A 27,742-nucleotide genomic window follows, 5' to 3' on the forward strand; every position below is an offset into this window, starting at 1 on the left:
ACATCAACAATATGAAGGAGACTGACTGGTTGGTAGAGATCAGAGGGCGTCGAGTGAAGGGGGTGGCCAAATGATGTGTGGTAGGTGTTGGGGGGGGGGGTGGAGAGTTTCTGCACATCGAGTTGTGAAAGAGAAGGGGAAGCAGCCTCAATAGGAATACTCAAAGGGAAATGAGAACTCCTAGGAAATAAGATGGATGCTGTGGGAGAGCAGGGGTGTGGGCTGAGGGGCTGAATGGCCGTTTACATAGGCTGTGGGGTGAAGAATTAGGCCATTCAGCCATTTGAATCATCTCCACCATTTGACAATGGCTCATTTATATCCCTCCATTCTCCTGCCTTCTCCCTGTAACATTTGAGCAGGACCACTGAGGGGCAAAGAAAGTTGGTTTGAGGTGTCAGTCTTTCCCCCCCCCCCCCCCCACAGGCCCCACTTCCACCCATCCTGATCTCTTGATACCACAAACACTTCTTGTCACCACACACCAGCTTACCTTTCATCCCCATCTCCCCTCGGTAACCGGGAGGTCCAACAGGTCCCTTTGGCCCAGGTATACTGATACAGTCTTCCTTAGACACTGAGGCAGCAGAAGACAAAACAATTAAACTGAGAGTAAAGGTCATTGGCTGAAGTCTACCATCACTGCATGACTTGTATGCATCCAGGACAAACAAGTGGGCAGGAAAAGCCATAATGGACACTGCACATTCAGCTAACTACCTTCTCCAAAAGCTCCTTTCTGTAAACTGCTATAGGACTATTAAAACAAAAAACTTAAAGCTCTCTTAAAAATTTCTTCCCCAGTCAGTTCTGATCTGATCATCCAGCCTAGTTACCCCCACCCCCCTCTATCTATTACCTCAGTCACAGCACTGTAAACACTTCAAACCACTTTTTATAAAGCTGTTTACTTTGTAAGCACATGCTGGTATTTATGTATTTATGCACATTTAATTCAATTTTTTGTTGCTTGTATCACAAACACACCATAGTAAATTGCTAATACATGTAAATGTTATGGTGAATGAAGCTGATGTTGGATCCTCTAACATCCAACTCTTGTCCTAGGTCCAATGGTAACTCGATGTCCATAACTGGTTCTCTCTTTACCTCTTCTTCCCCCACATCCCAAAGAGTCCCTTAACCCTTGAACTGTTTTCTGGAGGGCAGCTGCTTTCGTAGGAAGCTTGTCACCTGACCAGCTCACAGCAAAATACCATGAGTGATGCTCTGTTCTGATGCCTCATTCCAGCCTCAGCATGATCTGTTACACCTGACCAGCCTGCATGTGAGGGGGCAGCGAGGGTGATATTGGTCTGGTTGTTCTGTAAGAGCTGCTGTAGGAGTCTCCATTCACCAGCTCATGTCACAGTCCTGTGGGTGTCACCACATACTACGGCTCGCAATGAAAATGGCCATCTTATCGGATCTGATCTACACCATCCCATTCTCATTCATCACCAGGCCTCAGGACTAAAACACACACAAAGCAAAGGTGCTGTACTAAATCCTGGTGTCTGCATTACTTCTCCTTTCTCGGAAGCTTGAGGAGGTTTGGCACGTCGCTAAACAGTCCAACTTCTACAGATGCACTGTTCAAAGTATTCCGACCGGTAGCATCACCATGCCAAAGCGCAAGGACACCGGGGGGCAGTTAACACAGCCCGGTTCCGCATGGGCACAGCTCTCCTCACAATCGACAGCATCTACAGGAGGTGCTTCTACAAGAAAGCCACACCTATCATCACAGCCCCCACCATCTGAGTCGTGCCCCCTTCTCGCTGCTACCGTCAGGCAGGAGGTACAGAAGCCTGAAGTTCCACACCACCAGCTTCAAGTACAGCTGCTTCCCTACCACCATCAGGTTCTTGAACCTCAGCGGCGGAACCTCTCGCACTACCGTGGACTGGGCTCTGCATTTTTTTTTTGCACTGATCTTCTTCTTCTTCTTCTTCAGTGTTGTCTATTTTATGCTCTGAGCCTGTGATGCTGCTGCAAAACGAGTTTTCACTCTACCTCATTGTCCTTGTGCACATTTAGTGCCGGAGTATCTGGCAACACTTGTGGGCTGCCCCCAGAACATTCTTGTTGGTGTTGGTTGTTAATGCAAACGATGCATTTCACTGTCTGTCTCCATGTACACAATAAATAAATCAATCTGAATCTGACCATAAATTAAACTCAACTATTATTTGACTTAAGAATCAGAATCAGTTTATTGTGCTGGAAACCATTGCTTTTTAATAATACTTTTTATAAGATTTGTACTTTTGAACAAGCTCATGTATTTTTCACACACTGGCAGAAAGTGGTATAGCAGCTAAACTAACGGTTTATCACTTTTCTCATTTTTCGTTGGCTAAGTATTGGCACATTACCCCTGTAATGTAATTGTTTTAATTATATAGCCTACTAATTAATTCATCATTATCTTTATCTTATCTATAAAAGTGATAGATTTTTCAGGTGCCATTTTTTTTATCCCTTTCTCTTGATTCCTCTCTTTGCATCATTTCTCAGCTCTTTATTTTAGTTTGCTTAATATTTTTATATTTTCTTGTACTCTAAGATAAACAGAAATCTTGGAATTAAGACTGCTCATCATTCATGACTCCCAGAAGAGCCCTAGGGATCAGAAATTAAACAGATATCCAACAAATGCCATCGACATAGGTCATGAAATTTGTTGTTTTGCAGCTGGAGTACAGTGCAATACACAAAAATACTATAAATTATAATAAATGTATAAAAATTAAATTAAATAATTACTGTAAAAAGAGAGCAAATATAGTGAGGTAGTGTTCAAGGGCTGATTCATTGTCCTTTCAGAAACCTGATGGTGAAGGAAATGGGACGCTGTCATCTCTAACAGGCCTGCATTATTGTCCATGCAAGTGTCCAGAGCCTGCTGGAGGTGAGATGCTGCAGACTCTGCCTCACTCAGGGTGGGCACTGGAGACCCATGGACAGAGGCTGAGAAGGTGGGCTGGTTCTCCTCAGCCTCCATGTCCTGTGAACAGGGTGGGGTGACACCTTGGGGCTGAGGGGCAGGCAGAAGGTTTTGCAACTATTTTAGCTTTCACTCAGAAGCATTTTAATTCTCCCCAATAAACACGACTACAATTCTATTTCATAAGAAACAAAAGATTCCTGTGAACTTTACATACCTCTGCACTAGCCACATAATTAACACAGCGACTGGAGCTGTCTGAATCGCAAGGTAACGCTGGTGAACCATGGTGACGTGCTGCTGACTGCTTACAAATCTTCTAAATATACTTCTGAATCACTCTCAGTGCGACCTGCGGTCTGTAATTTCCCTTTAAGCAACTTATTTCTGAACTATCCTAATGAACTAGCAATTTCACGATCTTTTGAAAGACTTGGTGGACTTAAGCAGATGAAGTTACATCGCCAGGGCTGGAAGAGAGGGAGGAGCGGAATACTCCAAGCCAGATTGAAACACCAACCAATAAAAATTCCTCTACCCAGAATCTTGTAGGCAAACCTGTAGTCATTGGATCTGAATGAATGCACCATGGGTGTCACAGACTTTCTAAAAACAGTCATAGACGAGTTGCTCCCCCAAAAGAACTCAGAGTCTTCCCCAACCAGAAGCCCTGGTTGATCTATGAGATCTGCAACCAGCTGAGGGCCAGATCAGTGACCAAATACAATACAAGAGGTCCAGGTATGATCACCAAAAAGCTGCAGTTCCAGACTAACCTTGAATCATTGAAGGACGCTCGACAGCTGTGGCAGGGCTTGGTATTACCTCTTACAAAGTGAATCCAAGCAGCTTAGGAGACAACGAGACTTCGCTATCAGATGAGTTCACTTTGGCCATCAAAACATGGAGGAACTCCAACGGCCCTGTAATTTCAGTCCTGAGGGTGATGTGAGAGCATCCTGCAGGAGGATGAACCCGCAGAGAGTAGGTCGAGTACCAAAGACCTGTGCTGATCAACTAGCTGAAGTGTTCACCAATATCTTTAACCTCTTGCTTCGGCTTCAAGCAGGCTTTAATTATACCTGGTGCCTAAGAAGAACGTGGTAACCTGCCTCAATGACTACCATCCAGTAGCACGTACAACCACTGCGATGAAGTGTTTTGAGAGGCTGGTGATGAAACATACCAACTCCTGCCTGAGAAGCAGCTTGGATCCGCTCCAATTCATCGGCTCTTCACCTAAACCTGGAACATCCAGACAGCAAAGGTGCACACACCAGGATGCTCTTTATCAACCGCAGATCAACATTCAAAACTGTCATCCCCTCAAAACTAATCAATAAGCTCCAAGACCTAGGCCTCAGTTCCCCTCTTGTGCAATTAGATCCTCAGTTTCCTCACTTGCAGACCCCAGTCAGTTCGGATCGGCAACAACGTCTCCTCCATCACCACGGGTGCACCACAGGGCTGTGTGCTTAGACCCCCTGCTCCATCCACTTCACACTGATGACTGTGAGGCCAAGCACAGCTCCAATGCCATATTTAAATTTGCTGCTGACACCACTGTCACTGGCTGAATCAAAGGTGGTGACGGATCAGCACACAGGATGCAGGTTGAAAATCTGAGTGAGTGGTACCACAACAACAACCTCTCACTCAGCGTCAGCAAGACCAAGGAGCTGATTGTTGACTTCAGGAGGATGAAACTGGAGATCCATGAGCCAGTCCTCATCAGGGGATCAGAGGAGGAGAGGGCCAACAACTTTAAATTCCTTGCTGTTATCATGTCAGAGGATTTGTTCTGGGCCCAGTACTTAAGTACAACTACTTCCTTAAGAGTTTGCGAAGATTCGGCATGACATCTACTGTGAAACTTTGTCAAACATTGAGATGTGTAGTTTTGGAGATGTGTGGTAGAAAGTACACAGCAGCCTGGTATAGAAACACCAATGCCCTTGAATGGAAAATCATACAAAAAGTAGTGGATATGGCCCAGTCCATCATGAGTAAAGCCCTCCCCACCACTGAGCACATCTCAAGCCAAGCCAAGTCAACTTTTTATTGTCATTTCGACCATAACTGCTGGTACAGTGCATAGTAAAAATGAGACAACGTTTTTCAGGACCATGGTGTTACATGACACAGTACAAAAAACTAGACTGAGCTACGTAATCTACACAGGTCATTGCTACAGGAAAGCGATATCCATCATCAAGCACCCCCATCATTCAGGCTATGCTCTCTTTTCGCTGCTGTCATCAGGAAGAAGGTACGGGAGCCTCAGGACCCACACCACCAGGTTCAGGAACAGTTATTACCCCTTAGTCATCAGGCTCCTGGACCAGAGGGAATAACTTCACACACCCCATCACTGAACTGTTCCTTCAACCTATAGACTCACTTTCAAGGACTCTTCATCTCATGTTCTCGATATTTATTGTTCATTATGAATTTTTTCAAAATCTTTTGTTTTTGCACAGTTTGTTGTCTTTTGCACATTGGCTGTTTGTCTGTCCTGGCGAGTGTGGATATTATTGTGTTATTTGGACCATAAGGCATAGGAGTAAAATTTTGGTCATTCAATTCATTGAGTCTCTCACCATTGTATCATGACTAATGTATTATCTCTCTCAACCCCATTCTCCTGCCTTTTCCCTATCACCCTCACTAATCAGGAACCTACCTACCCTCAGTTTAAATATATCCAGTGACTTGGTCTGTGGCAATGAATTCCACTGATTCACCACCCTCTGGCTAAAGAAATTCCTCTGTTCTAAGGAGATGTCCTTGTACCCTGAGGCTGTGGACTCCGGTCCTAGACATCTCCACTACAGCAGACATCGTGTCCATGTCCATTCTATTAAGGCCTTTCAATATTTGATAGGTTTCAATGAAATCCTTCCTCATTCTTCAAAACTTCAAGTCCAGGCCCAGAGCCAACAAATGCTCCTCATATGTAATCCCTTCATTGCTGAGATCATTGTCGTGAACTGCCTCTGGACCATCTCCAATGCCAGCTCATCCTTCCTCAGAGTGTAGTTCCAACAATGCTCAACACTACTCAGGACAACGTTTCCACTTGAACGACCCATAAATATTCACTTCCTCCATTACTGGCACAGAGTAGGTACAGTATGCATCGTCTACCAAATGCCCAGGTTACTCTGACAGCACCGCCACCATCTCCAGGGACCCGCCCGCACTAGTCATGCACCACCCTCCCTGGGGAATGTATCACTGCTTTTTCATCATCGGAAAGACCCTCATACAGCACCATGGAAGCACCTTCACCAGAGGGACGGAAGTAGTTCAATTTAATATCAGAGAATGCTTACAATATACAACCTGAAATTCTTACTCTCCGCAGACATCCTCGAAACAGAAGAAAACTCCCAAAGGACGAATGACAGAAAAGATGTAAGAAGCTCAAAACCCCTGCCCCCTCCCTTGCACGAGCAGCAGAGAGCGACATCAACCCTCCCCCTCCCCCTCCCCCTGCCAGTCCAGCACCAAGCATCAGCACTCCCACCACCCACCATACCAGCAACAGCAAAGCCCCCGTGGTCTGCATTACAACAGCACTTCATGAAGATAGTTCACCCGCCGCTTCTCAAGGGCAGCCAGAGATGGGCACTAAACACTGGTGCCTCCAGTGGTGTCTCATGAAGGCAGCACTCATCATTAAGGACCCTCACCATCCAGAACATGCCCTCTTCTCATTCCTACCATGGGGAGGAGGTACAGGAGCCTGAGGACCCACACTCAACATTTTCGGAACAGCTTCTTTCCCTCTGAATGGTCCATGTACCCATGAATAGTGTCTCACTATCTTCTTCTTTCTGCACCAAATATTTTTTTTGATAAATTTTGTATTGTAACTTACATTCTTTTATTTTTCTGTTTTGCTACCACAGAAACAACAAATTTCAACACATCCATCACTGAAGATAGCCTACCCGCCATCACCTGCTGGGGAAAAGGCCAGCAGTGTCCTGAAGGATCTCACTCAGCCACCCACGGACTGTATGTCCCACTCCCTTCCGAGAGGAGGATTCACAGCATCCACTCGACTCAAAAGCAGTTACTCCCCCCAAGCCATCAGGCTGAATAACACCTCCACCTATTAACCCACCCCCCCAAGCCATCAGGCTGATTAACACCTCCACCTATTAACCCACCCCCCCAAGCCATCAGGCTGATTAACACCTCCACCTATTAACCCACCCCCCCAAGCCATCAGGCTGATTAACACCTCCACCTATTAACCCCCCCCCCCAAGCCATCAGGCTGATTAACACCTCCACCTATTAAACCACCCCCCCCAAGCCATCAGGCTGATTAACACCTCCACCTATTAACCCCCCCAAGCCATCAGGCTGATTAACACCTCCACCTATTAACCCAACCCCATTGCTTTATCATTTTCTGTCTGCCATCTTATGTAGAGATACTCCCAAACCTAGCGTCACTTAATGTACACACAACCAATCTGCCTATATAAGTTAATCTTACGTACTTGTATGTATTATGTTTTAAATTGTATTTTTTATGCTAATTTATTTTTTTCTACGTTGTAAAGGACCCAGAGTAAAAATCATTTCTTTATACGTGTGTCCTGAAGAATGACGATGAACAATCGTGAATGTTAATAATAAATCTGATTCTGATTTTACCCCCCCCCCCCCCCCCCGAGTGAGTACAGACTGGAGCAGATTCAAACTCCTGCCCCACAAGATGAGCAGTAACTGGGACATGGGCACCCCGTTCCGAGCAGCACTTACCTCGGGGGCCAGGTTGACCAGGTGGGCCGGGGAGCCCCCTGGGACCCACAGTTCCCGGCAAGCCCGGCTTCGAGAACCCCGGCTCCCCTTTATCGCCCTTCAGGCCCCACTCGCCCGGGTATCCGGGCTGACCTTTCTCTCCCTGCAGTGGTAAACCTGTATAGATGGCAAAGAAATTGATGAGCTCGTCAGCAGAGGCCAGTGCAAATCAGCAGCTGCAGAGACAAAGAGGGAGGTTTCAGGCCATTGCTGTAGGCCTCGGTAAGGGACAAAATATTTCTCCGACAAAGAAGACCAATCAGAGAATTGAGGGACCGTCTTCAAAGGGATACCACCACTGAACACAGCTTTACCTTCCCCCAGCTCTCCACTGTTGGGGAACTGCTGTGACGAGCAACTTTGCTCCGTCACAAAAGGCAGCATATCCTGGTGGCCACCTATTTTAATTTGACTCCCAATTCCCATTCTGACATGTGGGCCATGATGAGTTGGGTGGCTTCCAGCCTCATGGCATGAACATTAATTTCTCTAACTTTCCACTTCCATGGTTCATTCCCACCTCCCACCAGATTCCTTCCTCTTCAGCTGTTTACTTTTCCTATCGATGACCTCCCTGCTTCCCATTCCTTTCCCCCTCCCTCACCCACCTACAACCTGTCAACTTGTACTCCTTTCACCTCCCCCCATCTTCTTATCCTGGTTTCTTCATCCTTCCTTTCCAGTCCTGATGAAGGGTCTCAGCCTGAAATGTCGGCTGTTTATTCTCCTCCATAGATGCTGCCTGACCTGCTGAATTCTTCCAGCATTTGGTGTGTGTTACTGGAGAATGAAGTTTCAAGAGCCCTCTCCCGGTTTGTCTCCGCAGAAGCTCAAACAGTTAGTCATAATGTCATTTTGCACTGGATTCCAGAATTACTATCTGGTCTTGTAGAGCTTCACACAGCTTTACCTGGAGGTCCTTGTATTCCTATCAGTCCTGGGGGCCCTGGATGGAGGAAGAGGAAGAGTTTTAGTGATGTTAATCACTGTACTGGTGCTGGCTGTGGTATTTATTGGGTATCTAGTGTGCTCACCTACAGGACCTCGTTCTCCCTTCTCCCCTTGAGGACCTGGGCTTCCTGGCTCTCCTGGCGTGCCATAAATAGCAATCCCATATTTGTCAACAATCTGTAAGAGCAAGGCCGGCTCCCGGTGAGAAAATGCCTTTGAGCTGACAGTCACAGCCTGGAAGCAGGCCCCTTGGCCACTATCTCCACACCCATTTTGTCTTGCACACAGTTGTCTTCATCCACAAGAGGGATGGTGACACAGAAGTCTTCAGGCTGTGACCAAGTACTTAAAGGCAGCAATAGATTCCCATTCACAATTTCATCTGGTTGTTAACAGCGGTTTGAAAGTATGCCTTTAAACACGTTAAAACATAACTGTTCTGGTTTTCCCAGCTGGATCCCAACACCAGTCATCTCTTAAATCCTTTGGAAATTCAGGCCGGGAGGCTAAGGGGGTCACAGAAGAAGGTCTTTCCTTCAGAAGCCTGTTTCACCTCCGCCTTCTCCATATCTGCCGTCAAGGTCCAGAGCACAACACACTCTCACACACACGCTCTCTCACACACACACACACACACTCACTCTCTCACACACACGCACACACTGACACACTCACATACGCTCACTGTCTCACACACACTCTCTCTCTCACACACACACTCTCTCACACACACACACACACACACACACACACACACACTCACTCTCTCACACACACGCACACACTGACACACTCACATAACACTCTCTCTCTCACACACACACTCTCTCTCACACACACACACACACACACACACTCACTCTCTCACACACACGCACACACTGACACACTCACATACACTCACTGTCTCACACACACTCTCTCTCTCACACACACACACACACACTCACTCTCTCACACGCACACACTCTCTCACACACACACACACTCACTCTCACACACACACTCACACTATTAGATGCACAACAGCAGCTATATTCATTCGGAGTTTGAGGAGATTTGGAATGTCAGTGAATTTGTACAGCTGGATCATGGAGAGCATTCTAACTGGGTGCATCACCACCTGGTATGGGCGGTGAGGGGGGTGTGTGGCTTCTGCAGAGAACTGAAATAAGCTGCAGAGAGTTACAAACTTAGTCAGATCCATCATTGGCACTAACCTCCATAGTATCCAGGACATCTTCAAGGAGTGATGCCTCAAAAAGGTGGCATCCATCGTTAAGCACTCCCATCACCTAGGGCATGCTCTGTTCTCACTGTTACCAGCAGGGAGGAGGTACAGGAGCCTGAAGGCACACGATCAGTGATTCAGGAACAGCTCCTTCTCCTTTGCCATCTGATTTCTGATGGACATTGAACCCATGAACACAACCTCACTATTTTTTTTATTTTTGCACTGCTTATTGAATCGAACTACAAACGTTTGTACTTATTATATACATACTCACTGTAATTCACATTTTTCTCCATTATTCTGTTTTGCAATGTACTTCTGCTGCAAAGACAACAGATTTCACAATGTATGGCAGTGATATGAAACCTGATTCTGATGCTCGGTCAGTGAGGGGGTCTGGTGATGTTCTTTGGGAGAGGCCGATTCTGGATCTCAGGCCCCAGGCAATGGCACGGCTGCTAGTTGTAGAGCAACACAGACCAGGTGAGAAAGTGCTGAGATCTCAGAGGTTTGACAGGTCTGAGAGAGAGAGCGAGAGAGACAGCACGGTGGGGGGGGTAGGTGGAAGAGGGAAGTCCATGGGGCAACATTTCAACGACATGGCGCAGGAGAACCAGAAGCCAGAGCTGGGCAGTGGGGGTGAGAGCAAGAGTGAGGAAAGTCAGGAGCAAGAGCGAGGGACAGCAAGCAGACACGGGAGGTGTCAGGAGAGCGGGCTGAAGACAGGGAGAGGAAACGGTACAGGGCAAAGGGGAGGGAAAGTGAGGGAGTGAAGGAGACTGAGTAAGGGGAGGGCAAGGGAAGGGTGAGGAAGGGATCGGCAATGCCCAGGATATGTTCCTGGGGAGAACATCAGGGAATTCTTGGGTGCCAGTCAGCTGCTGGAGAAAGAGAATCAGAATCAGGTTTATTCTGTCGTGAAACTTGATGTTTTGTGGCAGTACAGTACAACACGAAACATTTCTGAAAGTTCCAATAGATAGATTGAATAGTGAGGTAGTGTTCACAGGGTCCTGGACTGTTCACACTTGTCCTTGTTTCTTTGGGCGAAGGTGCGAAGGTACGAAGGATTACATGTCAAAGCAAGCGATCTACGGAATGGGCTCTGAATAGTGGCCGAGAGCTCTGTGTCTTTGGAATACCCAATGCGTAAAGGACGGTGGAAGCGGACCTGAATACTTTTAAGGCAGAGATAGTTCTTGATAATTGAGGGGGTGAAGATTACGGGAGGCAGTGTGGAGCTGATAGTTAACTGGGAGAGCAGGCAGGAAGGAACAGGAACCTCCTTTTGATCCCAATTTGTGTGACGGATCTGCCACAAGCTGCCCTGGTCAGACTGCTCAGAGATTCTATTACTTTGACAAAAGAACCACATCGCTCAAACTAGTCAGCTTTCTCTGATACTTACAATTCCGGGGGGGCCATCGAGTCCTTGGGCGCCTCTATCACCCTACAGAAAGAACATTTTGTTGTCATACCCCGAGAGGAGACAAAACATCCCCTGGAACCAAGTCCCCGGTACGTCCCCCTGATCTCCTGGCTGGGTCAAATCTCAGACCATGGCCCCCCTCACCTCAAACAGTGCCAAGCTTCAGACAGAGCTTGCTGGTGCAACTTCATCAGGGTCTATGTTCACCAGCAACACACTTGTAGGCTCTACTCTCCCCCCAACCCACCCACCTGTCTGTCCATCCACTCCTGTCCCCACCAACCCTCCTACTCATAACAAACAGGAGCAGAATTAGACCATTTGGCCCATCGAGTCTGCCTCGCCATTCCATTTTTTACCTTTCCCAATCCTATACTCCTCCTTTCTCTCTGTGATAGTTGATGACTTGACCAACAAAGAATTGATTAATCTCGGATTTAAATAGACTCAGTGAATTGGCCTTCCCTGCCCTCCATGACAATGGTGCTCACAGATTCACCGCCCTCTGGCTAGGAAATTGCTTCTCATTTCTGCTCTCATTGGGTGCCCCTCGATCCCTTTCTCCCCCTCACCAACATGCCCAGCTATCCAGTCCTCTCACCCTCACCTATCCACACCCACTCTCCCCATCAACCCACTACACCTCTCCCCCACCCACCCACCATCAACCCATCACACCTCTCTCCCCCACCCACCCACCATCAACCCATCACACCTCTCCCCCACCCACCCACCATCAACCCACCACACCTCTACCCTCCACCCACCCACCATCAACCCATCTCACCTGTACCCCACCCACTATCAACCCATCACACCTCTACCCTCCACCCACCCACCATCAACCCACCACACCTCTCCCCCACCCACCCACCATCAACTCATCACACCTCTCTTCCCCACCCACCCACCATCAACCCATCACACCTCTACCCCACCCACCCACCATCAACCCATCACACCTCTCCCCCACCCACCATCAACCCACTACACCTGTACCCCACCCACCCACCATCAACCCATCACACCTCTCCCCCACCCACCCACCATCAACCCACTACACCTCACTCCCCACCACCACACCTCTCTCCCCCACCCACCCACCATCAACCCATCACACCTCTCTCCCCCACCCACCCACCATCAACCTATCACACCTGTACCCCACCCACCCACCATCAACCCATCACACCTGTACCCCACCCACCCACCATCAACTCATCACACCTCTCTTCCCCACCCACCCACCATCAACCCATCACACCTCTCTCCCCCACCCACCCACCATCAACCCATCACACCTCTCCCCCACCCACCATCAACCCATCTCACCTGTACCCCACCCACCCACCATCAACTCATCACACCTCTCTTCCCCACCCACCCACCATCAACCCATCACACCTCTCTCCCCCACCCACCCACCATCAACCCATCACACCTCTCCCCCACCCACCATCAACCCATCTCACCTGTACCCCACCCACCATCAACCCATCACACCTCTACCCTCCACCCACCCACCATCAACCCACCACACCTCTCTCCCCCACCCACCCACCATCAACCCATCACACCTCTACCCCACCCACCCACCATCAACCCATCACACCTCTCCCCCACCCACCATCAACCCACTACACCTGTACCCCACCCACCCACCATCAACCCATCACACCTCTCCCACACCCACCCACCATCAACCCACTACACCTCACTCCCCACCCACCCACCATCAACCCACCACACCTCTCTCCCCCACCCACCCACCATCAACCCATCACACCTGTACCCCACCCACCCACCATCAACCCATCACACCTCTCTTCCCCACCCACCCACCATCAACCCATCACACCTCTACCCCACCCACCCACCATCAACCCATCACACCTCTCTCCCCCACCCACCCACCATCAACCCATCACACCTGTACCCCACCCACCCACCATCAACTCATCACACCTCTCTTCCCCACCCACCCACCATCAACCCATCACACCTCTCTCCCCCACCCACCCACCATCAACCCATCACACCTCTCCCCCACCCACCATCAACCCATCTCACCTGTACCCCACCCACCCACCATCAACCCACCACACCTCTACCCTCCACCCACCATCAACCCATTACACCTGTACCCCACCCACCCACCATCAACCCATCACACCTGTACCCCACCCACCCACCATCAACCCACCACACCTCTACCCTCCACCCACCATCAACCCATCACACCTGTACCCCACCCACCCACCATCAACCCATCACACCTCTCTTCCCCACCACCCACCATCAACCCATCACACCTCTACCCCACCCACCCACCATCAACCCATCACACCTCTCCCCCACCCACCCACCATCAACCCATCACACCTCTCTCCCCCACCCACCCACCATCAACCCATCACACCTCTCCACCCCACCCACCATCAACCCATCACACCTCTACCCTCCACCCACCAACCATCAATCCATCACACCTCTCTCCCCCACCCACCATCAACCCATCTCACCTCTACCCTCCACCCACCCACCATCAACCCATCACACCTCTACCCTCCACCCACCAACCATCAATCCATCACACCTCTCTCCCCCACCCACCATCAACCCATCTCACCTCTACCCTCCACCCACCCACCATCAACCCACCACACCTCTACCCCACCCACCCACCATCAACCCATCACACCTCTCCCCCCCACCCACCCACCATCAACCCATCACACCTCTCCCCCCCACCCACCCACCATCAACCCATCACACCTCTCTTCCCCACCACCCACCATCAACCCATCACACCTCTACCCCACCCACCCACCATCAACCCATCACACCTCTCTTCCCCACCACCCACCATCAACCCATCACACCTCTACCCTCCACCCACCAACCATCAACCCATCACCGGGAGGTGTGACTGCTTACCTTGATCCCAGGTTGGCCAGGGGTGCCTGGTTGACCAGGATAGCCCACCTGTCCCTGCAAGTTAACCAGAATGCAGGATTATTCTCTCTCTCTCCATTAGCAGCCACTGTATAATGAACTTTCAGAAGTAAACTCGGGCAGTTGGATCCCTGAATCACTTCAGTTCAGAGAAGTTGAAATGATTCTCTTTGGGAGCCGGAACCTGAAGGCAGAGTACAGGGTCAAGGCAGGACTCAGAGCACTGTGGAGGAGCAGAGGGATCCACGTCTGTACATCCTCCAGGTAGTTGTGCAAGTTGATTGGGTGGTTGACAAGGCATACAGTGTGTTTGCTCTTCATTGCCCTTCATTGACTTCAAGACCCCCGAGGTAATGTTGCAGCTCTTTAAAACTTCATTTAGACCACATGTGTATTATGTTCCATAGCGGTCACCTCAATCTAGGAAGGACGTAGAAGCTTTAGAGAGGCTGCAGAGGTTTACTAGGATACTGACTGGATTAGAGAGGTTCTCCTATGAAGAGAGATCGAGTGAGCGAGGGCCTTTCTCTCTGGAGTGAAGGAGGATGAGAGGTAGTTTGGAGGTGTAAGATGATAGGAGGCAAAGACCGAGTGGACTGTCAGAGATGTTTTCTCAGGGCAGAAACGGCGAAGGTGAGAGAGCATAACATTAAGGAAATTGGTAGAAAACTTAAGCCAATGTCAGAGATATAGGATATGTTTTACACAGAGGCTGGTGGTGCATGGAATGCCCCATGAGGGGTGGCGGTAGATGCAGATACATTAGGGGCATTTAGGAAACATTTAGACAGCCAAATAGATGAAAGAGAAATGGAGGGTTTTGTGGGAAGAAAGGGTTAAATTGATATTGGAATAAGTTACAAGGTCAGCACAACATTGTGGGCTGAAGGGCCTGTAGTGTTCTATGTTCTATGGTCCTACCAGAGCCCTGGGAATTGGAAGCTATTGCTTGATGTTTGGAGACAAGCCCACATTCGATGGGTGGTTATATTTGCTTTGTCTGCCTGTTGCCCACCTGGTCACCCCTGTGGACTTGCAGTGGGCATTGCAGGTGTCTGTCCCCTCAGCCCTTCCCTCGCTACCTCACCCTGCGCCAATGCCCTCGGTCACAGCCTGTGGCAAGCCGAGGCTGGTGATGGTACACGCCCGGACGATGGGCACAGGGGTAGGTGGTGGGCGTGAGCCCGGGGGGCACTGTCACAGCGCTCTGCAGCGCAGGGAGCACTTACGTTATGTCCTGGGAGGCCTGGCTCTCCGTCCTTGCCGGGTTTGCCCTGCGAATCAGTAGAAACACATTGCTTCAGTCTGTGCTCCCACACATAGCTCACAGCACCTCTCCGGGGGGGGGCTCACACTCCTCCTCACCTCCCACCCCCACCTATCTAGCACGCTCCCGAATCTGACCCCACCGCGCAGTCCTCCACCCTGGATACACCCACATCACTGAGGAGATAAACATGTGGCATCAGTTATTCCCCCCCCCACCACTGTGTTACCGACCCCCACCCTGTCCTCCCTCTCTGGCCAACACCCGAATCCTTTCCCAGCCCCTGAGGTAGCCAAACGGTTGCCCGCGACATCTGCGGGAGGACAGCGCCGTCGCGCCTCAGGGCCGGCAGGGATAGGCAGCGAGTACCCACCCCACCAGCAACAGCCGGATCCGGGGAACCGACGGACAAGAAAGCATCAGACTCACCCGTTTGCCCGGCTCACCCATCTCTCCTTTGGCACCCTTCATCCCGATCATCGAGTGTCCCTGCAGGCATTCAAACCATCAGTTAATGACATTCGTAACGTCAGACCCTCCTGCATCTTTCGAGTCTCAGTTCGGCCTCTCAGTACAGGCCGCCTCCTCACTCTGCCAGGGCTGGGGTCCGCTCACAGCCTCCACGGTTTCGTCAGTGGCCAACTTCCCCTGTGACAGAGCTGGCCAGTATTAAATGGCCAGTATTGAGAGGCCTAGTTAGAGTGAACATGGAGGGGACGTTTTCTACAATAGGGGAGTTTAGGACCAGAGGGCACAGCCTCAGAATCCATTTGGAACTGGGATGGGGATGATCCCTTTAAGCCCCTGCCTTCCATGTACCTATCCGTGTTTCTTCAATGATACTGTTGTAGCTGCCTCAAACATTTCCTCTGGCATCTCATTCCGTACACCCAGGTGAAAAAGTTGCTCTTTTTAAGTCTCCTTTAAATCTTTCCTCCCCCACTCTAAATCTACGCTCCCTAGGTTTAGATTCTCCTACCCTGGGGAAGAGACTGTTTCTAAACACCTTATCATAACATTAAACATGTTCATAAGGTTCTCCCAGGCCCCAAGAAATAAAGACCTTGCCTTGCCAATCTCTCCCTATAAATCAGACCCTCTAGTCCTTGGGGCATCCTCGTCAATCTTTGCTGCATTTTTACTAGTTGAATCATTCCTTTTCTATTCCTGCGGAACATCAAGAAAGCTCACCTCTGTCCCAGGATACTGACGGACTTTTACCACTGTACCATTGAGAGCATACTCACCAACTGCATCTCAGTGTGGTATGGGAATTGTCCCGTATCGGACTGCAAAGCACTCCAGCGGGTGGTGAAAACTGCCCAGTGGATTATCAGCACCCAATTGCCCACCACTGAGAACATCTACCATAAACACTGCCTGGGCAGGGCGAAAAACATTAACAAGGATGCATCTCACCCTAACCATGGAATTTTTACTCTCCTCCCATCCAGTAGGTGCTACAGGAGCCTCCGTTCCCACACCAGCAGGCACAGGAAGAGCTTCTTCCCTGAGGCTGTGACCCTGCTGAAGCTCACATCACAGCACTAAGCAGTATTGCACCCATATTGTACTGTCTCAGTATTTTTATATTTGTGTGCTGTAACACTTTTTATTTGCAGTTATTTTGTAAATAACACTATTCTCTGCATTTCTGGTTAGATGCTAACTGCATTTCATTGGCTTTGTATCTGTACTCGGCACGACGACAATGAAGTTGAATCTAATCTAATCTAAAATATTTCTTCACTGTGTGAATCAGTGCAGCCCATACACTGAGTGCAGCCACCAGAGGATTACAGACATCCATGTACCCTGAAGATCCCCAGACTAGGGAGCAAAGGGACTTTCGGGCTGGAATCTAGAGCAAAAAGAAATCTGCTGGAGGAACTCAGAGGGTCAGGCAGCGTCACTGCAGTGAAACAGTCAGCAGTTTGAAGCAGCTCATTGAAATACTCCAGCAGTCAGATATTTGCTCCAAGTTCCCAGATCAAGTAATTAAAGAGCTAAAGCAGATGGACAAACATCAAAGTGCAGAAGTCTCTGAGCGGGAAGATAGATTAGCGGAGGAGCTGGGTCAGATAGAACACTTACTGGGCTCCCAGGAAAACCTCTGAGTCCCTTTTCCCCACGATCTCCTTTTTCACCCTGAAAGAAAATCAGCATGAGGATGTCATTGGAATTAATGCCTTGGCACACTGTAAATGTTCACTGCCATTACAACCCCTGCCTTCCCCAGATTAAACGGTTTAACAAGTCCTGCAAAGGGTGCACGGCCGCCTCACCATCAGGTTTATCAGTAATACAGTACATTGAGCCGAAGTGAGCCACTGAAGCAGAGAGGAGACAGGTCATGGGGTGATACAGGATGAAACAGGCCTCTCGGGCCTACTTATCCCTGCCAACCATGTCCCATTCCGATTCAAATTCAGATTTATTTATCTCATGTACTTTGAGTCCAACAGTGAAATGCGTTGTTTGTATTAACAACCAACATCCCCAAGGGTGTGTTGGGGGCTGCAAATGTGCTGCAAAGTGTAACAAGGCCACAATGTTCAACACAACAACACAACACAATACAGAACAACACAACACAGAACAGTACAACACAGGACAACCAATACATAACAACACAAAACAACACAACATAACACAACACAACACACAACACAATACAGAACACAACACAATACAGAACAACACAACACAGAACAGTACAACACAGGACAACCAATACATAACAACACAAAACAACACAACATAACACAACACAACACACAACACAATACAGAACACAACACAATACAGAACAACACAACACAGAACAGTACAACACAGGACAACCAATACATAACAACACAAAACAACACAACATAACACAACACAACACACAAACAACACAACACAACACAATACAGAACAACACAACACAGAACAGTACAACACAGGACAACCAATACATAACAACACACAAACAACACAACACAACACAACAACACAACACACAACACAATACAGAACACAACACAATACAGAACACAACACAATACAGAACAACACAACACAGAACAGTACAACACAGGACAACCAATACATAACAACACAAAACAACACAACATAACACAACACAACACACAAACAACACAACACAACACAACAACACAACACAGAACAACCCAACACAACACACAACACAGCAAAACACAGCACAACAACACAACACAGAACAACACGAGCAGCTACAAAACAAAAGAACAGGAAAACAAGGCCCTTTCCCAAACCCTACCCCCCCCCCCCCCCCCCACCGGCCTCCTACCCCTCACACACACAGATAGGCCTCCAGCCCTTGGCACCTGACTCTCAAACTCATTTGACTCATATCTCTCTAAACAAGGGCTTCCCACCCTGGGACCCACATATCCCTCGGTTAATGGTAGGGGTCCATGACATAAAAAAGTTGGGAACCCCTGCTCTATACATCTTTTAATCGTTATTATTGTACCTGCATCAATCACCACCCCTGGCAGCTCGTTCCATAAACGCAACACTCTCTGGGTGAAGGAGTTGCTCCTCAAGTCTTTTAAACCTTTGCCCTCTCACCTTAAACCACTGCCCTCTAGTTCTTAGTTCCCCTTCCTTGGCGATGAAGAGGAAGGTGGGGAGTTAGATTTTAAGGAGCGAGTTAAGTGAGTACTGAGAGGTGGAGAGGTGGGGAGCGAGTTGCAATGCCCGAAACAGACTCCTAAGGTAGGGAGGTTATACTGGAGGAGGGTCACACAGTCGGAGAGAGGAAGAGAGGTGATGAAGGCAGGGTGGGGGCAGGTTACCCAGGAGGCATTTCTCAGTGGGGGAAGGGAATTGCAGTAAGTGGGCACGAGGAGTGGTGAGTGAACAGTGGAGGCATTCCACCATTTCCCCCAAACCCACAGCTCCAGGTGAACCCTGTGGCTGCCAGTGTGGAGTTTGCACGTCCTACCTGTGCCTGGTGCTCCTCCGTCCACCCACATCCCAGTAGCAGCCCCACTGCAGGGGAGATGGGGCATGTGAGAGAATAACTCAGAGGGGTGGGGGCGGGATGAATCCAATGGGTCGAATGACTCGCTTGAGCATCACAAGAAGGCTGGAAATTTCAGACTGAGCAAGGTCAAGTGCTTACGGGGGAGAAAGGAGACAGGATGAAATCGCTGCCGGACTGTAACTGTTCTATAACGTTAAAATGGGAGTGTAAACTGTCCCCTCTCCAGGCTGACGTTCCGTCAGTGAACAGAGGCTACATCCACCAGTCACCATCCCCGGCTCCTGATGATGAGTTTGCCGGGCACCTGTCCTTCAATGTTATCGGAAAGCCAAGCATCAGGCCACGTCCAGTGGAATCGAGTGGTGGGGCAGGTAGGGTTACCACGAGTGCTCACGGACCACTCCATCAATGAGCGGGTGGGCGGGACACAGGGCGAGTGCACTTTGTCGATTCCCTGTCAACATTTCCTGGGAAACTCCAGAGGCGGAGGGGGTAACCATTCCAGAGAGAAAACAAAGTAAAGATCAAAAGCAGCAAAGTGATCAAACCTTCTCTCCTTTCTGGATTTGTGTTGCCGGGCTCCCAGTTTGCTCTCCCTGGCCAGGCTGTCCATCAGAGCCTTTAACCCCAGAGTCACCCTGCCAAAGAGAAATTACATGTGTTAGGGCCACTGAGCCTGCCTGGTGATTACCACCTCCCTCACCCCTCACCCCCTCACCATCCATCAGAACAGAAACCTCCCAGTCACCCCCTGGCCTGTCCCCTCCCCTGATGAGACATTTGCCACTCTGAGGTGAATGAAGAGTTTAACTCCAAACTCGCCCACCAGTTACCCCCATCCTGGCCTTGGCTTGCACAAAGGGTGCTAGTGAGACCCTCTGGCGTTGCACACTGTGATCTTTCCTGTACTGACTGGACATCATCTCATCTTCCCAAGGGCAGAAGGGTGACGCCCTCCTCACATCCGAGGCTTCTGAACTTTGATTCATCACATTGTTGGTAGCAGAAATGGCAGCTGCTTTGTAATCACAGACCCCCCCCACCCCAAACATAATCACAGAACCCACTCACCCACCCTGAACATAATCACAGACCCCACCCCCACCCCGGGCATAATCACAGACCCCCCCCACCCCGGGCATAATCACAGACCCCCCCACCCCGGGCATAATCACAGACCCCCCCCACCCCAAACATAATCACAGAACCCACTCACCCACCCTGAACATAATCACAGACCCCCCCCCACCCCGGGCATAATCACAGAACCCACTCACCCACCCTGAACATAATCACAGACCCCCCCCACCCCGGGCATAATCACAGACCCCCCCACCCCAAACATAATCACAGAACCCACTCACCCACCCTGAACATAATCACAGACCCCCCCCCACCCCGGGCATAATCACAGAACCCACTCACCCACCCTGAACATAATCACAGACCCCCCCCACCCCGGGCATAATCACAGACCCCCCCACCCCAAACATAATCACAGAACCCACTCACCCACCCTGAACATAATCACAGACCCCCCCCCCACCCCGGGCATAATCACAGAACCCACTCACCCACCTGAACATAATCACAGACCCCCCCCACCCCGGGCATAATCACAGAACCCCACTCACCCACCCTGAACATAATCACAGACCCCCCCCACCCCGGCATAATCACAGACCCCCCCCACCCCAAACATAATCACAGACCCCCCCACCCTGAACATAATCACAGAACCCACTCACCCACCCTGAACATAATCACAGAACCCACTCACCCACCCTGAACATAATCACAGACCCCCCCACCCCGGCATAATCACAGACCCCCCCACCCCAAACATAATCACAGACCCCCCCCCACCCCAAACATAATCACAGACCCCCCCCCACCCCAAACATAATCATAGAACCACTCACCCACCCTGAACATAATCACAGACCCCGCCCCCACCCCGGGCATAATCACAGACCCCCCCACCCCAAACATAATCACAGACCCCCCCCCACCCCAAACATAATCACAGACCCCCCCCACCCCAAACATAATCATAGAACCCACTCACCTACCCTGAACATAATCACAGACCCCCCCCCCCACCCCGGGCATAATCACAGAACCCACTCACCCACCCTGAACATAATCACAGACCCCCCCCACCCCAAACATAATCACAGAACCCACTCACCCACCCTGGACATAATCACAGACCCCCCCACCCCAAACATAATCACAGAACCCACTCACCCCAAACATAATCACAGAACCCACTCACCCACCCTGAACATAATCACAGACCCCCCCCACCCCGGGCATAATCACAGAACCCCACTCACCCTGGACATAATCACAGACCCCCCCCCACCCCAAACATAATCACAGACCCCCCACCCCAACATAATCACAGACCCCCCCCACCCCAAACATAATCATAGAACCCACTCACCTACCCTGGACATAATCACAGACCCCCCCCCACCCCAAACATAATCACAGAACCCACTCACTCACCCTGGACATAATCACAGACCCCCCCCACCCCGGGCATAATCACAGACCCCACTCACCCACCCTGAACATAATCACAGAACCCACTCACTCACCCTGGACATAATCACAGACCCCCCCCACCCCGGGCATAATCACAGACCCCACTCACTCACCCTGGACATAATCACAGACCCCCCCCACCCCGGGCATAATCACAGACCCCCCCCACCCCAAACATAATCACAGAACCCACTCACCCTGGACATAATCACAGACCCCCCCCCACCCCGGGCAGAATCACAGAACCCACTCACCCACCCTGAACATAATCACAGACCCCCCCCACCCCAAACATAATCACAGAACCCACTCACCCTGGACATAATCACAGACCCCCCCACCCCAAACATAATCACAGAACCCACTCACCCACCCTGAACATAATCACAGACCCCCCCACCCCGGGCAGAATCACAGAACCCACTCACCCACCCTGAACATAATCACAGACCCCCCCCACCCCCAAACATAATCACAGAACCCACTCACCCACCCTGAACATAATCACAGAACCCACCCCCACCCCGGGCATAATCACAGACCCCCCCCACCCCAAACATAATCACAGACCCCCCCCACCCGGCAGAATCACAGAACCCACTCACCCTGGACATAATCACAGACCCCCCCCACCCCGGGCAGAATCACAGAACCACTCACCCACCCTGAACATAATCACAGACCCCCCCACCCGGGCGCATAATCAACAGACACCCCCCACCCTGAACATAATCACAGAACCCACTCACCCACCCTGAACATAATCACAGACCCCCCCACCCCGGGCATAATCACAGAACCCACTCACCCACCCTGAACATAATCACAGACCCCCCCCCACCCCAAACATAATCACAGAACCCACTCACCCACCCTGAACATAATCACAGCCCCCCCCCACCCCAAACATAATCACAGACCCCCCCCACCCCGGGCATAATCACAGACCCCCCCCACCCCAAACATAATCACAGAACCCACTCACCCACCCTGAACATAATCACAGACCCCCCCCCCACCCCAAACATAATCACAGAACCCACTCACCCACCCTGAACATAATCACAGACCCCCCCCCACCCCAAACATAATCACAGAACCCACTCACCCACCCTGAACATAATCACAGACCCCACCCCCACCCCGGGCATAATCACAGAACCCCCCCCACCCCAAACATAATCACAGAACCCACTCACCCACCCTGAACATAATCACAGACCCCCCCACCCCGGGCATAATCACAGACCCACTCACCCTGGACATAATCACAGACCCCCCCACCCCAAACATAATCACAGAACCCACTCACCCACCCTGAACATAATCACAGACCCCACCCCCACCCCGGGCATAATCACAGAACCCACTCACCCACCCTGAACATAATCACAGACCCCCCCCACCCCAAACATAATCACAGAACCCACTCACCCACCCTGAACATAATCACAGACCCCACCCCCACCCCGGGCATAATCACAGAACCCCCCACCCCAAACATAATCACAGAACCCACTCACCCCCACCCTGAACATAATCACAGACCCCCCCCCCACCCCGGGCATAATCACAGAACCCACTCACCCACCCTGAACATAATCACAGACCCCACCCCACCCCGGGCATAATCACAGAACCCACTCACCCACCCTGAACATAATCACAGACCCCCCCCCCACCCCGGGCATAATCACAGAACCCCACTCACCCACCCTGAACATAATCACAGACCCCACCCCCACCCCGGCATAATCACAGAACCCCCCCCACCCCAAACATAATCACAGAACCCACTCACCCACCCTGAACATAATCACAGACCCCCCCCCCACCCCAAACATAATCACAGAACCCACTCACCCACCCTGAACATAATCACAGACCCCCCCCACCCCGGGCATAATCACAGAACCCACTCACTCACCCTGAACATAATCACAGACCCCCCCCACCCTGAACATAATCACAGACCCCCCCCCACCCCAAACATAATCACAAAACCCACTCACCCACCCTGAACATAATCACAGACCCCCCCCACCCCGGGCATAATCACAGACCCCCCCCACCCCAAACATAATCACAGAACCCACTCACCCACCCTGAACATAATCACAGACCCCCCCCCACCCCGGGCATAATCACAGAACCACTCACCCACCCTGAACATAATCACAGACCCCCCCCACCCCGGGCATAATCACAGACCCCCCCCACCCCAAACATAATCACAGAACCCACTCACCCACCCTGAACATAATCACAGACCCCACCCCCACCCCAAACATAATCACAGAACCCACTCACCCACCCTGAACATAATCACAGAACCCACTCACCCACCCTGAACATAATCACAGACCCCCCCCACCCCGGGCATAATCACAGAACCCACTCACCCACCCTGAACATAATCACAGACCCCCCCCACCCCGGGCATAATCACAGAACCCACTCACCCACCCTGAACATAATCACAGACCCCACCCCCACCCCAAACATAATCACAGAACCCACTCACCCACCCTGAACATAATCACAGAACCCACTCACCCACCCTGAACATAATCACAGACCCCACCCCCACCCCAAACATAATCACAGACCCCCCCCACCCCGGGCATAATCACAGACCCCCCCCACCCCAAACATAATCACAGACCCCCCCCACCCCGGGCATAATCACAGAACCCACTCACCCACCCTGAACATAATCACAGACCCCCCCCCACCCCGGCATAATCACAAGAACCCACTCACCCACCCTGAACTTAATCACAGACCCCCCCCCACCCCGGGCATAATCACAGAACCCACTCACCCACCCTGAACATAATCACAGACCCCCCCGACCCAAACATAATCACAGAACCCACTCACCCACCCTGAACATAATCACAGACCCCACCCCCACCCGGGCATAATCACAGACCCCCCCACCCCAAACATAATCACAGACCCCCCCCACCCCGGGCATAATCACAGAACCCACTCACCCACCCTGAACATAATCACAGACCCCCCCCCACCCCGAACATAATCACAGAACCCACTCACCCACCCTGAACATAATCACAGACCCCCCCCCACCCCGGGCAGAATCACAGAACCCACTCACCCACCCTGAACATAATCACAGACCCCCCCCACCCCGGGCATAATCACAGAACCCACTCACCCACCCCAAACATAATCACAGACCCCCCCACCCCAAACATAATCACAGACCCCCCCCACCCCGGGCATAATCACAGAACCCACTCACCCACCCTGACATAATCACAGACCCCCCCCACCCCGGGCATAATCACAGAACCCACTCACCCACCCTGAACATAATCACAGACCCCCCCCACCCCGGGCATAATCACAGACCCCCCCACCCCAAACATAATCACAGAACCCACTCACCCACCCTGAACATAATCACAGACCCCCCCCCACCCCGGGCATAATCACAGACCCCCCCACCCCAAACATAATCACAGAACCCACTCACCCACCCTGAACATAATCACAGACCCCCCCCCACCCCCGGGCATAATCATAGACCCCCCCCCACCCCAAACATAATCACAGAACCCACTCACCCACCCTGAACATAATCACAGACCCCCCCCACCCCGGGCATAATCACAGAACCCACTCACCCACCCTGAACATAATCACAGACCCCCCCCACCCCGGGCATAATCACAGAACCCACTCACCCACCCTGAACATAATCACAGACCCCCCCACCCGACACCCAACATAATCACAGACCCACTCACCCACCCTGAACATAATCACAGACCCCCCCCCAACCCCAAACATAATCACAGAACCCACTCACCCACCCTGAACATAATCACAGACCCCCCCACCCCGGGCATAATCACAGACCCCCCCCACCCCAAACATAATCACAGAACCCACTCACCCACCCTGAACATAATCACAGACCCCCCCACCCCGGGCATAATCACAGACCCCCCCACCCCAAACATAATCACAGAACCCACTCACCCACCCTGAACATAATCACAGACCCCCACCCCGGGCATATCACAGACCCCCCCCACCCCGGGCATAATCACAGAACCCACTCACCCACCCTGAACATAATCACAGACCCCCCCACCCCGGGCATAATCACAAGACCCCCCCCACCCCAAACATAATCACAGAACCCACTCACCCACCCCAGAACATAATCACAGACCCCCCCCACCCCGGGCATAATCACAGACCCCCCCCACCCCGGCATAATCACAGAACCCACTCACCCACCTGAACATAATCACAGACCCCCCCCCGACCCCGGGCATAATCACAGACCCCCCCCACCCCATAACATAATCACAGACCCCCCCACCCCAGGGCATAATCACAGAACCCACTCACCCACCCCGAACATAATCACAGACCCCCCCCACCCCGGCATAATCACAGAACCCACTCACCACCTGGACATAATCACAGACCCCCCCCACCCCGGCATAATCACAGAACCCACTCACCCCCTGAACATAATCACAGACCCCCCCCACCCCGGGCATAATCACAGAACCCACTCACCCACCCTGAACATAATCACAGACCCCCCCCCACCCCGGGCATAATCACAGAACCCCTCACCCACCTGGACATAATCACAGACCCCCCCCACCCCGGGCATAATCACAGAACCCACTCACCCACCCTGAACATAATCACAGACCCCCCCACCCCGGGCATAATCACAGACCCCCCTACCCCAAACATAATCACAGAACCCACTCACCCACCCTGAACATAATCACAGACCCCCCCCACCCCGGGCATAATCACAGAACCCACTCACCCTGGACATAATCACAGACCCCCCCCACCCAAACATAATCACAGACCCCCCACCCCAACATAATCACAGAACCCACGCACCCACCCTGAACTAATCCAGACCCCCCCACCCCGGGCATAATCACAGAACCCACTCACCCACCCTGAACATAATCACAGACCCCCCCACTCCCCGGGCATAATCACAGACCCCCCCACCCACCCCAAACATAATCACAGAACCACTCACTCACCCTGAACATAATCACAGACCCCCCACCCCATCACCCCCCCCAAACATAATCACAGAACCCACTCACCCACCCTGAACATAATCACAGACCCCACCCTCTAATCACAGACCCCCCATCACCACCCCCCCGGGCATAATCACAGACCCCCCCCACCCCAAACATAATCACAGATCCCCCCTCCACCCCCAAACATAATCACAGAACCCACTCACCCACCCTGAACATAATCACAGACCCCCCCCACCCCGGCATAATCACAGAACCCCACTCACCCACCCTGAACATAATCACAGACCCCCCCCACCGCAAACATAATCACAGAACCCACTCACCCACCCTGAACATAATCACAGACCCCCCCCACCCCAAACATAATCACAGAACCCACTCACCCACCCTGAACATAATCACAGACCCCCCCACCCCGGGCATAATCACAGGACCCCCCCCACCCCAAACATAATCACAGAACCCACTCACCCAACCACCCTGAACATAATCACAG

General features: G+C 51.3%; 1 protein-coding gene across 1 annotated transcript in view; it reads right to left on the minus strand.

The window, feature by feature from the left end:
- LOC140716356 (uncharacterized) overlaps positions 1–20,387 on the minus strand; it is a 66,303-nt gene extending 45,916 nt beyond the window's left edge. The window contains exons 1-10 of the mRNA XM_073029009.1: positions 20,173–20,387; positions 17,701–17,754; positions 16,036–16,095; positions 15,569–15,613; positions 14,322–14,375; positions 11,364–11,405; positions 8,805–8,898; positions 8,681–8,716; positions 7,732–7,887; positions 494–577 (exon numbers count right to left, since the gene is read on the minus strand). Coding sequence (XP_072885110.1) covers positions 494–577; positions 7,732–7,887; positions 8,681–8,716; positions 8,805–8,898; positions 11,364–11,405; positions 14,322–14,375; positions 15,569–15,613; positions 16,036–16,095; positions 17,701–17,754; positions 20,173–20,349 — 802 coding nt within the window. The 5' untranslated portion in view covers positions 20,350–20,387. The remainder of the gene's footprint in view (positions 1–493; positions 578–7,731; positions 7,888–8,680; positions 8,717–8,804; positions 8,899–11,363; positions 11,406–14,321; positions 14,376–15,568; positions 15,614–16,035; positions 16,096–17,700; positions 17,755–20,172) is intronic.
- Positions 20,388–27,742: the final 7,355 nt, after the last annotated feature.

This window comes from Hemitrygon akajei, chromosome 2, assembly GCF_048418815.1.
Source record: "Hemitrygon akajei chromosome 2, sHemAka1.3, whole genome shotgun sequence".
In the NCBI taxonomy this organism is placed as follows: Eukaryota; Metazoa; Chordata; class Chondrichthyes; order Myliobatiformes; family Dasyatidae; genus Hemitrygon; species Hemitrygon akajei.